The sequence below is a fragment of the Stegostoma tigrinum genome, chromosome 13, assembly GCF_030684315.1.
Source record: "Stegostoma tigrinum isolate sSteTig4 chromosome 13, sSteTig4.hap1, whole genome shotgun sequence".
Lineage (NCBI taxonomy): Eukaryota > Metazoa > Chordata > Chondrichthyes > Orectolobiformes > Stegostomatidae > Stegostoma > Stegostoma tigrinum.
Genome location: NC_081366.1, coordinates 67,170,621 through 67,186,517, shown reverse-complemented (window position 1 = coordinate 67,186,517; position 15,897 = coordinate 67,170,621). Strand labels below are relative to the sequence as shown.

The 15,897-nt window shown below is 45.0% G+C and overlaps 1 protein-coding gene across 4 annotated transcripts in view; it reads right to left on the bottom strand.

Annotated features, from left to right (window-relative positions):
* Nucleotides 1–8,911: 8,911 nt before the first annotated feature.
* Nucleotides 8,912–15,897, bottom strand: part of LOC125458449 (programmed cell death protein 4-like) — a 28,627-nt gene continuing 21,641 nt past the window's right edge. For 3 of the 4 annotated variants that reach the window (XM_048543718.2, XM_048543722.2, XM_048543719.2), the window contains 4 exons: nt 15,196–15,303; nt 14,656–14,766; nt 13,402–13,541; nt 8,912–9,397 (listed from right to left, as the gene is read on the bottom strand). In XM_048543718.2, coding sequence (XP_048399675.1) covers nt 9,337–9,397; nt 13,402–13,541; nt 14,656–14,766; nt 15,196–15,303 — 420 coding nt within the window. In that variant the 3' untranslated portion in view covers nt 8,912–9,336. The remainder of the gene's footprint in view (nt 9,398–13,401; nt 13,542–14,655; nt 14,767–15,195; nt 15,304–15,897) is intronic. The other variant, XM_048543720.2, reaches the window with a different exon arrangement.

Below are 15,897 nucleotides of genomic sequence, written 5' to 3'. Positions count from 1 at the left end.
ATCAGACTGTAAGCTAATATTGATATTGACCTTATAAACAAACCACTACAAAGAAAAACTGAAATTGAGGTAATTAACTCCAATGGTCCCCAGAGTTTAAATAGCAAGCGGGAAAAAGCAACAATGCTTCATCAGAGAATGTCTTGATGATGTTACCCAGAAGGGTAATGAAATGTCTGCAAACTAATGAACCAGCTCAGCGAGCAAATTAACCACCACAGCCTAGTCCATAAGTAATTTCTAGGCAATTCAAATTGGGCACAGTGCAAGCAGGCAGACTGAAGTGGTGTCCTTGGGTATGATCTCACACAGAAGAACATAAGAAATAGCAGCAGGCACAAGCTATGCTCCATCATTCAATAACATGAACTTCAAAATCAACTTTGCTCTCCTGCATTATCCCTATACCCCTTAGAATCCAGAATGCTATTGATTTTAGCCTTGTCTATTTACAACAACACAAAGAAAATTTTGTGTTATCAGTGGATGAGGACAAAAAAACTGGGGAAACATATTTCAATAGCATTGGCCCACAGGATTTGATTAGATTTTCCTCATGCTTCTTAGGATGTTCTGTTCTTCAATCTCCTTTTCTAATTTCTTTCAGCTCTATGCAGAAGGCAACAGGCTGATTGGTACACTAATTACAAAGATTTGTGGTTATTGGTTAAAGGGATCAGCTTTAGCAACTGGTGAGGGAAAAACCCCAGCTTTCTTCAGGTTTCAGTAATTTTTACTACAGAGTGATGGACTCTTAGAACCTGTTCCTTCCAGTCTGGAAAACCTCTGCTCCACATCGTTGATACTCACAAGCTGTTCAGCTTCCCAGAAACGAGAGAGCTGTTGTCAGGTTAATGACTTTTGACATCCACAACTGGTCACAATTACACAAACCAATCAGCTACCTATTGCTGGCTGAATCTCACTCTGCACAAGTGCCAATGATATGGCATCTTATCTCATTTCTCCTGTGCATAACAGCAGTGTAAATGCAACTCACAATGAGTTCAAGTAACTTACTTTTAAAAGTGCAGCAATTCCTCTGCAGCTCTTGGTTTTAAAAGGGCCCTTAAAACATGACCTTCCTTTCCTAAACAAATAAGCAAAGAAGATACCATGAAAGATCGTTTTATTTGAGCAAGGAATTATACAATAGAGAAAGGTAGTCCTGTGATTAATTGGCATTGAAGGAAAGCTATCACAAGATAGAGGGTGGTGACACCAGTCAATGTCTAACACCCTCAAGACCCAATTACACATGGATCACACACCCTTTAAACCAATTAGAAATAAGCCTTGCCTCAACTAGGCCCATCAGAAAATAATGACTATGATCATACTTTGTGTTGTGAAGGAGTTAAAATGAAGCAGGTCTCAGTGACTAATGCATGCAACAAGCTCGTCAAGTTGCTTTCCGTTTGGAAGCTGAAGACTCAGAGGTATAGGAAAGAAACCAAGAGTCAACTCCATACCCAGAGCTAAACTGGAAAACAAGTGCTGTTTTAAAGTCAGTGCCCTGCTTTGTTAAGTATTACTTGACAATTGCAGTAAAAGTTTCCCGAGTTGCCTCACTGGACTAGTAAATCTCAAACAAATAGCCAACAGGGAGGAGTATAAATTTTAGTTTAAATCTTATTGGTGAAATAATCCTTTCCCTTAAAAAAAGAGCATAATTTCTTAGCTGCAATCCAAACACTGCAACAGAAAATCCAGTATGACACTTCACTGCTGAATTGAGAGAATGCTGAATTACACAAAGGTGGTGTCTTTCATATTAGAATTCCTTTGCAAAATGTTAAAACAAATTAGTTGTCCCTCCACCAACATTGTTAAAAAAACAGATTATCTGTACATTATTATTTTGCTGTTGAAATAACCTTGCTCAACAAAATAGAAGCCAAAAATAGAAATTGCTGGAAAAGCTCAGCTGGTCTGGCAGCATCTGTGGAGAGAAATCGGAGTTAAAATTTCAGATCGAGTGATCCTTCCTCATAATGATGTGGCTTGAAAAGTATCAGTTTATATGCAGAAGATAGGGTGGAGAGATGGGTAAGGAGTAAATGATAGGTGGGGATAGAGCACAAAGAGAGAGAAGAACAGTTGGACAGTCAAAGGAGTAGATAACAATCTGGTTAGGAAGTTGAATAGCTGTTAATGGCTAACAGTAGGTTGTGTATAATAGCAGACTGTGTGTAGGGGTTGGGACCAGGGCATGGAAGAGCTCAAGCCCTAAAGTTATTGAACTCAATATTGAATAAAAACCAAAAGAACTGCGGATGCTGTAAATCAGGAATAAAAACCAAGTTGCTGAAAAAGCTCAGCAGGTCTGGCGGCATCCGTGAAGGAGAAAACAGAGTTAATGTTTCGGGTCCGGTGACCCTTCCTGAGTTTCCCAGTTCTGAGGAACGGTCACCGGACCCTAAACGTTAACTCTGTTTTCTCCTTCACAGATGCTGCCAGACCTGCTGACCTTTTCCAGCAACTTTGTTTTTGAAGTCTATATTGAGTCTGGAGAGCTGCAGGGACCCCAAGTGGAAAATGAAGTGCTATTCTTCCAGCTTGCACTGAGCTGTTCTGGAGCACTGCAGCAAACCTGAGACAGAGATGTTGGCCAGAGAACAGAGTGATGTGTTTGAGTGGTGGAAAACTGGAAGTTCAGGGCCTTTTTTGCAAACATAATGCAAGTGAACTGTGAAGCGGTCACGCAGTCTACGCTTTGTTTCCCCAATGTAGAGGAGACCACGTGAGCACCGAATGCAGTAGACTAGGTTATGTGAAGTGCAGTTTCAACATTGCTTCACCTGGAAGGGTATTTGGGCCCTTGGATACTGAATAAATGGACAGGTGTTACACATTCTGCAGGTGCAGCCAAAGGTGCCATTTGAGGGGCTTGAGAGACAAGTGGACCAGGGTCCTGGAGTGAAAAGTCCCTGCGAAAGTCTGACAAGGGAGAGCAGGCAAAGGTGTATCTGGTGGCGACATCTCATTGGAGGTGGCAGAAATAGCAGCTAATGATTTTCTGGATACTGGTGGGACAGTAGGTAAGGATAAGAGAGAACTATAGCAGTTCCACAAGGAAGAGAGGGGGCAAGGGCGGAAGTGTGGGAGATGGTTCAGAACTGGCCGGGGAACAGTTAGAGCTGGGGAATCCTCAGCTGAGTTAAAAGGTGGATATTTCAGAGGCCCCCTTATCGAAGTTGGCATCATTGGAATAAGTGCAACAGAAATGTAGGAACTAGGAGAGTGGTACAGAGTCTTTACAGGAAGCAGGATGCAAAGATGTGTAGTCCAGGTAACCATGGGAGCCGGTGCGTTTATAGTGGACGTTGGCAATCAATGTATCCTCAGAAACGAAAAGGCAGATGCCAAGAAAGGGAAGGGAGGAGTCAGAGATGGACCAGATGAAGGTGACAGCGGGGTGCTTCCACGATGTTCAAACTTCCACAGACGCTGCTCTCACCGCATCCTGAGACCCACACTCACTGCCACTGCATCATCATATGCATATTCTTGACCTATCTCTCCAATAGCACAGCACCGCACTGGCTCAGAGCTGCGCCACTGTCCAATTCCACTTCATCCTCTGGCTGATTTGACATACTACAAAGAAATTTTTTTCTTTTCCTTTCAGGCGTCAAGGCCCACAAGATGCCACAACTTAGAGATACCAATGGTCCTCCAGATCCTTCCTCCCTTGCCCTTCCCTCTGACTCCAACACCCCTAACACCTCCACCTCCTGTCATGTATTCACCATCCCTCCTGACCTTCCACTCTCTGATACTGAACCCTCTGTGCTCAGCAATGGTCTCAGTTTTACCTCTTTGCATGCCCACCTTAATAAATTTTGGGAATAACATGACATTGAATTCTTCCATTGCCTTGACCTCCTTGCTCATTTCTTTGGATAAGTATCCTCTCCCCATCCCACAGACCCCTTTGCCTACCTCTAACTCTCTCCCTCCACCTGGACCCCTCCCTCTGGCCTTTTACCTGCACTCAATCTGTTCATTCAGCACTGTCAACATGACGTTGGTCATTTCAATTTCTCTGCACCACCCCCTCCCCTCCACCCCACCCCCCCCAACCTTCCAACCTATCCACCCAGGAACTGGCTGCACTGCATGCTCTCAGGTCCAACCCTGACTTTGTAATTAAGCCTACCAATAATGGTGGTGTTGTTATGTCTCACAAACTGACCTCTACAAAGCAGAGGCTGAGCACCAGTTCTCCAATATCCATTCCTATCTCCCCCTGAACCATGACCTCATGGTAGAGCATCAATCATTGTGTCAACAATAGTCACAAGCCTCATTTCATCTGGTGATCTCCCCCACTGCCTTCAGGGTGATCAGCCCCCAACTCCTGCACAGCTCAATTCTCCCTCCTTCCCAAAATTCACACACAGGACTGCCTGGGCAGACCCATTGTTTTTGCTTGCTCCTGTCCCACAGAACTCATCTCTTCCAAGGACTCTGTGATAATGGGAACTGCAGATGCTGGAGAATCCAAGATAATAAAGTGTGAAGGTGGATGAACACAGCAGGCCAAGCAGCATCTCGGGAGCACAAAAGCTGACGTTTTGGGCCTAGACCCTTCGTCAGAGAGGGGGATGGGCTGAGGGTTCTGGAATAAATAGGGAGAGAGGGGGAGGTGGACCGAAGATGGAGAAAAAAGAAGATAGCTGGAGAGGAGAGTATAGGTGGGGAGGTAGGGAGGGGATAGATCAGTCCAGGGAAACCATCATCTCCAACACCATTCATGACCTCATCACCTCAGGGGAACTCCCACCCACAGCCTTCAACCTTATTATTCCCCAACCCCGCACGGCCCGTTTCTATCTCCTTCCCAAAATCCACAAACCTGCCTGCCCTGGTCAACCCATTGTCTCAGCCTGTTCCTGCCCCACCGAATTCATCTGCACCTATCTGGATTCCATTTTCTCCCCTTTGGTCCAGGAACTCCCTACCTACGTCCGTGACACCACCCACACCCTCCACCTCCTCCAGAACTTCCAATTCCCTGGCCCCCAACACCTCATTTTCACCATGGACATCCAGTCCCTATACACCTGTATTCCGCATGCAGATGGCCTCCAGGCCCTCCGCTTCTTCCTGTCCCGCAGGCCCAACCAGTACCCCCTCCACCGACACCCTCATCCGCCTAGCTGAACTCTCCCTCACCCTCAACAACTTCTCTTTCGATTCCTCCCACTTCCTACAGACAAAGGGGGTGGCCACGGGCACCCACACGGGCCCCAGCTATGCCTGCCTCTTTGTAGGTTACGTGGAACAGTTCCTCTTCCGCACCTACACAGGCCCCAAACCCCACCTCTTCCACCGTTACATTGATGACTGTATCGGCGCCGCCTCTTGCTCCCCAGAAGAGCTCGAACAGTTCATCCACTTCACCTTCCACCCCAACCTTCAGTTCACCTGGGCCATCTCCAGCACATTCCTCACCTTCCTGGACCTCTCAGTCTCCATCTCAGGCAACTAGCTTGAAACTGATGTCCATTTCAAGCCCACCGACTCCCACAGCTACCTAGAATACACCTCCTCCCACCCACCCTCCTGCAAACATTCCATCGCCGATTCCCAATTCCTCTGCCTCCGCTGCATCTGCTCCCATGATGAGGCATTCCACTCCCGCACATCCCAGATGTCCATGTTCTTCAAGGACCGCAACTTCCCCGCCCAGTGGTCGAGAACACCCTTGACCGTGTCTCCCACATTTCCCGCAACACATCCCTCACACCCCGCCCCTGCCACAACCGCCCAAAGAGGATCGCCCTCATTCTCACACACCACCCCACCAACCTCCGGATACAACACATCATCCTCCAGCACTTCCGCCATCTACAATCCGACCCCACCACCCAAGACATTTTTCCATCCCCACCCTTGTCTGCTTTCTGGAGAGACCACTCTCTCCCCGTGACTCCCTTGTTCGCTCCACACTGCCCTCCAACCCCACCACACCCGGCACCTTCCCCTGCAACCGCAGGAAATGCTACACTTGCCCCCACACCTCCTCCCTCACCCCTCTCCCAGGCCCCAAGATGACTTTCCATATTAAGCAGAGGTTCACCTGCACATCTGCCAATGTGGTATACTGTATCCATTGAACCCGGTGTGGCTTCCTCTACATTGGGGAAACCAAGCGGAGGCTTGGGGACCGCTTTGCAGAACACCTCCGCTCGGTTCACAATAAACAACTGCACCTCCTAGTTGCAAACCATTTCAATGCCCCCTCCCATTCTTTAGATGACATTCCCATCATGGGCCTCCTGCAGTGCCACAATGATGCCACCCAAAGGTTGCAGGAACAGCAACTCATATTCCACTTGGGAACCCTGCAGCCCAATGGTATCAATGTGGACTTCACCAGCTTCAAAATCTCCCCTTCCCCCACCGCATCCCAAAACCAGTCCAGCCTGTCTCTGCCTCCCTAACCTGTTCTTCCTCTCACCCATTCCTTCCTCCCACCCCAAGCTGCACCTCAATTTCCTACCTACTAACCTCATCCCACCTCCTTGACCTGTCTGTCTTCCCTGGACTGACCTATCCCCTCCCTACCTCTCCACCTATCTTCTTTTTTCTCCATCTTCGGTCCGCCTCCCCCTCTCTCCCTATTTATTCCAGAACCCTCTCCCCATCCCCCTCTCTGATGAAGGGTTTAGGCCCGAAACATCAGCTTTTGTGCTCCCGAGATGCTGCTTGGCCTGCTGTGTTCATCCAGCTTCAAACTTTATTATCTTCCAAGGACTCAGTCTTTTCTTTCCTTGTCCAGTCCCTGCCCCACTTACATTCACAATTCCTCTGCCACTTTACACCAGTTTCAGAATTTCCAGTTTGCAGGCTCCAGCCACCACCTCTTTACCATGAACATGCAATCCTTCTACCTATCTCACCCCCACCAGGGTTCTGTCTCCCTCTCTCATCCAGAATTGAGAAGATTTATTGATTTTGCTTCCAATTCCTATGCGCTGTCAACACTTGCCTGGTCTATCTTTGAACCCATCTTCCGTTCCTTGACATCAGAGTTTCTATTTTTGGGGATGAACTAGCTACCCACCAACTCCCACAGCTGCCTGGGCTACACATCCTAACACCCTGCTTCCTGTAAAGGACACCATCCCAATCTCCCAGTTCCTCTGTCTCTGTTGCATTTGTTCTGATGATTCCAACTTCAACAAGACAGCCTCCAAAATGCTGACCTTCTTCCTCAAACGAGGATTCCTTAGTACTGTTGTTGACAGGACTTCAGCCAGGACCAACACATCTCCCGCACTTCCACCCTCACCCCATCTCTTCCCACATGCGACAGCAATAGGATTTCCCCCGGTCCTTACCTATCATCCCACCAGCATCCACATTCAGAGGATCATTAGCTGCTATTTCTGCAACCTCCAGCGAGATGCCACCACCAGTCACCTATTTAGCTCCCCTCCATTGTCAGCCTTCTGCAGGGACAGTTCCCTTCACAACACCCTACTCACCCTTGAATCCCACAACCGCTACCTCCCCATCCCAAGGCCTCCTGGCACATCCCATAGCAACCACAGATGTACAACACCTGTCCATTTACTTCCTTCCCCCCACCTCAGTATCCAAGGGCCCAAACACACCTTCCCAGTGAACCAGAGTTTCACACAATCTAGTCTATTACATTCACTGCTCACAACGTAGTTTCCTCCACATCGAAGAATCGAAGCTTAGACTAGGTGACTGCTTTGCGGATCACTTGCATTACATTTGCAAAATAACAAAAAGACTTTCAGGTGCCTGTCACTTTAACACACAAGCCTGACCTTTGGTGAACAGCTGTCTCAGGTTTGCAGCAGTACTCCAGCAAAACTCAGTGCAAGCTGGAAGAACAACACTTCATTTTCTTCTTAGGGACCCTGCAGCCGTCCAGGCTCAATAATGACTGCACTCCAAAAGTACATTGTTGATGATCAAACACCTTAGATTATCCAGAAGTCTTGAAAGGCCCTACTAGTCTAACCCACTCTTCCCCTGGACACAGGATCTCACCATTAACCCATTCTACACATCTGGCCTTTTTCCCCCCCTCAATTCATACCCCTATACCACTGCTATTCAACAGTAGTGCTTATGTTCCCCGGCACCTATGTTGTGTTTGAGTAGGTGTAGGACACAGTGAAAAAAACAGTCTGCTATTACACACAACCCATTGTTAGCCACAAACAGTCCCCAAAAATAGCTATTCCCCTCCTAGCCAGATTGATATTCACTGAGGGTTCTGAGGAAGGGTCACAAGACCCAAAACATTAACTAATTTCTCTTCCCAGATGTTGCCAGACCTGCTGAGATTTTGTCAAGTTCTGCTTTTGTTCGTTATCCACTCCTTTGTCAGCCTAACCTCTCTCTGGGGTCTATCCCCACCTATCATTCACTCCTTAACCCCCTTCCCCTCACCCCATCTTCTGCATATAACTGACATTTTGCTAGCTACTATCAGTTCTGAGGAAGGGTCACTTGACCAGAAACATTAACTGGATTTCCCCCTCACAGATGCTACCAGACCTACAAAGCTTTTCAATTCATTTCTATTTTTGTTTCTGATTTACAGCATCTGTAGTTATTTTGTTTCTAAATTGAGAAAAATAGAATCAACTCTTCCCACAACATTGACTACACTCCAGAAGTATTTTTTGATGGTCAAACACTTTAGATTATCCAGAAGTCATGAAAGGCCTGACTGGTCTGTGTTACCCCACTCTTGCCCTGGGCACAGGGTTTCAACATTAACCCACTCCACTCCTGAGCACAGGCCCTGTTGTTCTGTGTGTTAATCCACTCTGCTCCTGGGCACAGGTTCTATTGGTCTGTATATCAACCCACCTGTGGCACCATGAATGTTATTAAAGTAAAAATAAGATTCTAGTAATGAAATGTAAAACTTTATTGTCAAGAGGCCATAAAGATTATAAAGTGTCCCAATTATACAGCTGACTTTTGTATATGGCAGCATGCAACATGCCCAGAATAAAACAAAATCCTCAAATAGTGTCTGACTTTACTTGATACTCATTCCTGATGGGAAACACTTCAAAGTTTCACATTCCACTGGCTTCGGTTCTATACTGAACCCTTGAGTACCGACTGCCCAAGACCCGATTTCAGATCAGCACAGTCAAGCTCAGAAGCACATTTTTAGCAAGTTTGCCATTATTAAAACAATGACAATGCCTCCTCATTCTTTGCCTTGTCTTTTTATTCCACAGAACCCAGACGCAAATCTCAGTGCACCTCAGGTGTAGATACATTACACTTTGCTGAGGTGCAGCCATTCTGACTTATGGAGGTCTTTTACTGGTCAACCTGCACAACGCAGTTACTCCTGTCCTCACTCACAGCAGGCTTGGCTTCCCTGGGAATAGATGACAGAAAGAACACCACAATTACCGAACAGAAAACAAACAAAACATTGGACATAGAAAATAAACAACCTCTTAAGCTGATTCTCTAGATTCTTGAATGATTCCATGGGTAGCAAATGTCACCACAATATTTAAGGAACAAGAAAGACGACTGAGAATTACAGACCTGTCAACATTACATCAGCAAAAGGGAAATCTAGAATCTATCAAAGCATAGGATAAACAGACACTTGGATGGTAATCAGATTGACTGTGCCCAATGTGGATTTACAAAACGGGAAATTGTGTTTGATGAAGAAGTTACAAACAAAATTGATAAAGGAGTGTGGACTATAGTTAGATTTTCAGAAGGTTTTTGACAATGTCTGTTACAGGAGGCCGATTAGAAAGACTAAAGCACATGGGTAGGAGGTGCTGGCCTAGATTAAGGATTGATTAACTCTCCAAACAGTAGGAATAAACCAATTAATCATTCTCATGTCGATAGATTGTGGGGTACTGCAAAGATCAGTACTCTGGCCCTAGCTGTTCACAATGATATATCAATGATCTGTAGGTGGGACAAAAATGTAGTCTGTGTATATGATACAAAGCTACGAGGGAATGTGTTACAATGAAGATGAAAACTGGTTTCAGGAGGATTTGAACAGGCATGGTGAGTTGGCAACAGCATTACAGATGGAATATTAATGTGGAAAATGAGGTTGTCCACTTTGGTGTGAGAAACACATGTGCAGAACAATTCTTAAAATGGTACGTGGTTGGAAGGTGTAGATGTACAATGGGACCTAAGTCATTAGCTTGGTTAGTGTGCACCTGGAATACAGCACGCAGTTTGGTCTCCTTAACTCAGGAAGGATAGGTCATCAGACTTGTTTCAGGGATGGTGGGACTGTCCATTAAATAAGAGATTGAGAAAAGTTGGCTTGCATTTTTCTAAGTTTCGAAGAATGAGAAGTGATCTCATTGAAACCTAAAAAAAAATGATAGACACGCAAAGAGATAATAGGAACTGCAAATGCTGGAGAATCCGAGATAACAAGGCTCTACACCTTGTTATCTCGGATAGACAGGTAAGATGGTTCCCCTGGTGGTGGAATGGAGAACCAGAGGCCACTATTTAAAAATGAAGGTGTTCCCACTAGTTTCAAGATAGGGAAAACTTACTTTACTCGATGGTTGTTAACCTTTGGAATTCTGTACCACAACGGGTTATGAAGGGTTAGAGTTTGAATCTGTTTAAGATAAAGATCAATACATTTCTGATTACCAACGGTGTACAGGGTTATGGTGATGGTGGGTAAAAGGCACTGCAGTGTTCAATTAGCCATAATCAGTGAATGGTAGGGCAGGCTCAATGGCCTTGTCCCGTTTCGGTGTTCTAAGTGATAGTCTGCATCAAGCACAACTTTATAGATATCATCTGGAATGCAAAGACCAACAGAAGTTTAAAATTAAACACATCTGACACTGTTACGTATCCAGCATCTTCCTAAGTCAGTTTCATGCGTCTCAATTATTCCACATTGTAGTGAAGCCTACATTCTCACCACTCTGACTGAAGAACTTTCTCACTGGGCTTGTTCACAGTGATTTTAAATGCACAATCTGCAGTTTTGGGCTCTCCCACAAATGGATATGCCTTTTCTAACCCATCTTAAAAAGTGCGTCATCATTTTAAAAAAATCTCTCAAATCACTCCTCAGCCTTTGCATCTATAGCAGAAAGACTGCCGCAGTATTCAATGTATCCTGATGATCATAACCTTTTAATTTTAGTAATTTTTGTCAAACTTTTAATGGCACTTTGTCTAGATGAACAGCAGAAGCTTCAACTGAAATTCTCTGTAGGGTTCTAACTCCACCACAAGGGAGCACATTCACAAGTCAATGCTAAAAGACTGGCAAGAAATCTCGGTTTCCACTCCTGGGAAACCTCGGACGAAGCATAAAGTCATGAGGCCTACTGCACAGAGAAAGACCCTTTGGCCCATCAATTCTGCAGCACTGAAAAACAACTATTTGTCTTCAATGCTCAGGTTGCTGAAGCCTTTTTTCATGATGCTGTCAACAGGAGACCAGACTATTCCAACAGTCTCCAACCCAGCCTTCCACTGTCCAATCTTTGTGAAATTTAGTCCATCTCTGCTACCTATATCCTAACTCACACTAAGTCTCATCCGCTCCTTGTGTCTGTGCTCACTGACCTAAACTGGCTCCCATTCTGATAATGACCCCAATTTAAAATTTTGACCTTTATGTCCATATTCCCCAGTGTCTATATTAGTGCAGTCACCTCTTCCAGCCCCCACAACCCTTCTTGACCTTTCCATCCACCAATTCAACATTTTTCCCAAATAGGTGTCAGTGTGTTGCAGGCCCTGCCCAAGCGCTCCACACTCCTTAAACCTTTGAACATGTTCTTGTCACTGAACCTGATTATGACACCAAGCTGTTGTTTATGCCACAAGTTAATATGGACAACCATGGACTATCAAACAGTGACTTTAAAACATTCAAACTCCAACATTATTTCATGGGAAAGATGACTGCAAAGATTTGGTACAGACCCCACAACATTGTTCTTAACAAACTAACCTTCTGAAGATATAGTATTCAGAACTGAATGCGTTATCCCTGATTACGTCTAACTAAGGTTCTGTACAACCAAAACATAACTTCCACCCCTTTGTCTCTAAGAGTACAGAAACATAAAAGGGCACATGCTATGAGCTATTCCTTTTCTTTAGGTGTCTTCTCATGAGTTTTCTGATTTATGTACCAGGCCTCAAAACCTCTCAGTTCCTTAGCAGCCCCTGTGATACCATACACCTACAAGCTCCAAAAAGTGAACAACAAACAGGTGAAGCAGTGAAACTCGCTCATTCTGGTCTTTGTATTAGGATGAAATGCTGGAAAAGGGACTGAAGTTTACCAAGTCAAAAATCAAATAGTTAGTTCTTCCCCACCCTAGCCCTGACTTGCTTAAACCAATTGTACTGCCTCACCCAGACTAAAGCTAAATTTAGGAAATCATAGAATCCATACGGTGTGGAAACAGGCCCTTTGGCCCAACAAGTTCACATCGACACGCACAGCATCCCCCCACCCCCCAGGCCCATCCCCCATAACCCACATAATCTACACATGGACAATTTAGCATGGCCAATCCACCTAGCCTGCACTTCTTTGGACTGTGGGTGAAAACCCACGCAGACATGGGGAGAATGTTAACTCTGTGTGGAGTTTGCACAGAGGGTAGAATCGAACCCGGGTCCCTGGCACTGAGGCGCAGCGGTGCGATACACCGTGCCACCCAGAGTTTTTTTTAAAATGTCTTTGTGGAATGTGACCAGCGCTGAGCATTTATCTCCCATCTCTAGGTGCCCTCGAGGAGTTGGTGATGAGCTGCCTTCTTGAACAACTGCAATCCATGTGCTGTAGGTTGACCCACAATGTTGTTCAGGAGGGAATTCCAGGATTTTAACCCAGAGACACTGAAGGAATGGTGATATTATTTCCAGGTCAGGATGTTGAGTGGCTTGGAGAGGAACTTGCAGGTAATTGTGTTTCCAGATATCTGCTGTCTTTGTACTTCTAGATAGCAAGGGTTGTGGGTTTGTTAGATGCTGTTGTAGGAGACTTGGTCAACTTCAGCAGTGCATTTTGTAGATAATACACACTGCTGCTATGGACCCAGTGGCAGAAATGAATGTTCAAGGCGCCAGTTAAATGCACTGCTTTGTCCTGTATGGTGTCAAGCTTCTTGAGTGTTGTGACATTAATCCAGTCAAGTAGGGAGTATTCCATCAGACTCCTGACATGTGCCTTGTAGATGCTGGACAGGCTTTGGGGAATCAGGAGGTGAGTTACTTTCTGCAAAGTTTCCACCTTCTGGTGCTTGAACATTCCTATGCTCAGACACAACCTGCAAAGGTATTAAGTTTCTGAAGTGCCGGATTTCTCCTTAGCAAGTGCAATGCTTCATATCCTACCGGGTTGGGCACTGATCTTGGAGAGCTTTAGTGATGACCCCTTGTTGGTGACAATGGTCCACAAAACTCTTCAGAATGCTGTAAGAGTTTGGTGCATCTAGACTGATATCTGGCATAGCATTAAACACGCGTTTGAATCCCTGTGGAAAAGAGGAGGGGAAAAGGCAGATTGCATTTTAGTAAGTCACAGACACAAAGAGTAGCATTTTATATAGATACAAAACCTCAGGACATCCCAAAGCATTTTACAGGCATTGAGTGCTTCTGAAGCCATCGTTGCAATATACAAAACACAGCAGCCAATTTGAGCAAAGCAAGATCCCACATGCAGCATTACGATAACAACCAGATCATCAGTGTTGGTAGTTACTGCTCGATGGTTTGGCATTGGACAGGACACGAAGGAGAATGCTCTTGCTCTTCTTTGAATTATTTGGCATTAACAACAAGGCAGATCGAGCTTTGGTTTAACATTGCATCCAAAAGACAGCACCCCCAAGAATGAGGAACAGAGAAGCAAGAGGCTGTATTATTCTAAAATGGAGTGTTCTCTCCTTTGCTACTGAGCTTTACTTTCTCCCTGCCCCAAAGCATGTCCAATCAGATTTACAAGACATAATCATAACTGTCGTGAAACATCTTCCAGCTAGTCCAACAACTTAACGTTAGCTGAGGTTATCATCTGGGATTATAGGTAGGAACAAAAAGGAAATCACAAGATCATAGGGTAAAATTAGATAAATTGGTAAAATGATCAAAATGTATCCCTCCAAACTCACCATTTCAATGTTTTAACACATGATCTGAAAGCCAGTAAATGATCATTTTAAAGAAAGTACTCCAGTATTCAAAGTTATGAAGAGCTAGATAGAATAACTGTGCAGAAAACACACTGATAGAACAGTCATTGAGAAATAAAGTTGGTGATTGGCAAAATATAGAGAGAGGAGCCAAGGACGGTTTTATAAATTGTGATGATTTGTAAGATAAAAAGAATGATGGAAGTGGATTCAACAGTAATTTTCAAAACTGGACTTATCCAGAACTGGATAAATACCTGAAAAGGAAATATTGGCCAATTTGTGGAGCGCTAATTGTAACTCTGTTTCAGACAGCTACAACTGGCCTGATGATCACCTTCACGTTTGAATCAAACATTATCCAGACGACATTTGAACAGCCCTTTGATTTCCATTGACTTTGTCTCTAATGTCCTTGCCCCGTGAAGCCCAGTGGCAGATTCAATAAACTCACCCGGTTCATCTGGTCAAGAGTTACAAAGCCAGACTCCCAGAAACTCTTCAAGAGTTTTACAATCAGGTCAGAGACATTGCTGCTGGTGGACTCAAGAACCATCACTACGGCCTGCAGAGTACAGTATTAGAGAGGTTAATGATGTTGTAGTAAGATGGGAACAACAGAAGCACCAGGATTGAGGCAGAGACACTGAATGATACAATGATGTTATTAGAAGGTGACACAGATACAGGTAGATAATGCCTGGCCGATGACAACATCCTGCAGAAATGGAAAAAATGCTGGAAGTGCTCAGCAGGTCAGGCAGAATCTGCAAAGAAGGTAAAAAAAGACAGAACTCATTATTCAGGTCAATGGTCTTTCCACAAGTAGCATCTTACCTACTGTTTTATGCGTTGTCTCTTTTTAGTTTAGATTTCCAGCATTCGCACATTTTGCTTTTATAAAAAGGGAGTATGGGGATTACAACTGACACAGTGATGAATGTGCATCAGCAGACAAAGCAGCAAGGAGGGTTGACTATCTGGTGAGACATACCTCATAAACAAGCTCATGGTGAAAATGAGGAACCTCCAGGTTCTGCAGACAGAGCCCAGCTTCAGCAGAGTCTGTGGACAGCAGATATTCCTTCAGTAATAGGGTCATCTGGTGAACATGAAGCATTAATGCTGTTGCAGCTCTTTAACACTAGTCAGTGTACACAGCAGAACTTCCATTTAACACTGCATTCACCGGCAAAAGTAAAATTTGCACTTGCCCAGCAAAGTGTCTCACAGTCAATGAAATAATTCCTCCAGCATGTGATCACGACTGTAATGTGAAGAACTGCCAAGTTTGTAAACAGCAAGATGCCACAAGATCAGTTTCGCAGCTAGAACAAGAACAGTCCCTGTGACTCGTACTGTGGCTGTCTGAGACATTGGTGAGGCCACTTTCACAGTACTGCGTACAATTCTGGTCGTCCTTCTACAGGAAGGATGATGTTAAACTTGAGGGTGGGGACAAGATTTATCAGGATGTTGCCTGGACTGGACAGTTCGAGTTCTAGGGGGAGGCTGACTAGGTTGGGGCTTTCTTCCATGGAGCGACTGTATAAGATTAGATTCCGTACAGTGTGGAAACAGGCCCTTCGGCCCAACAAGTCCACACTGCCCCTTGGAGCATCCCACCCAGACCCATCCCTGAACACTATGGGCAATTTAGCATGGCCAATCCACCTAGCCTGCACATCTTTGGACT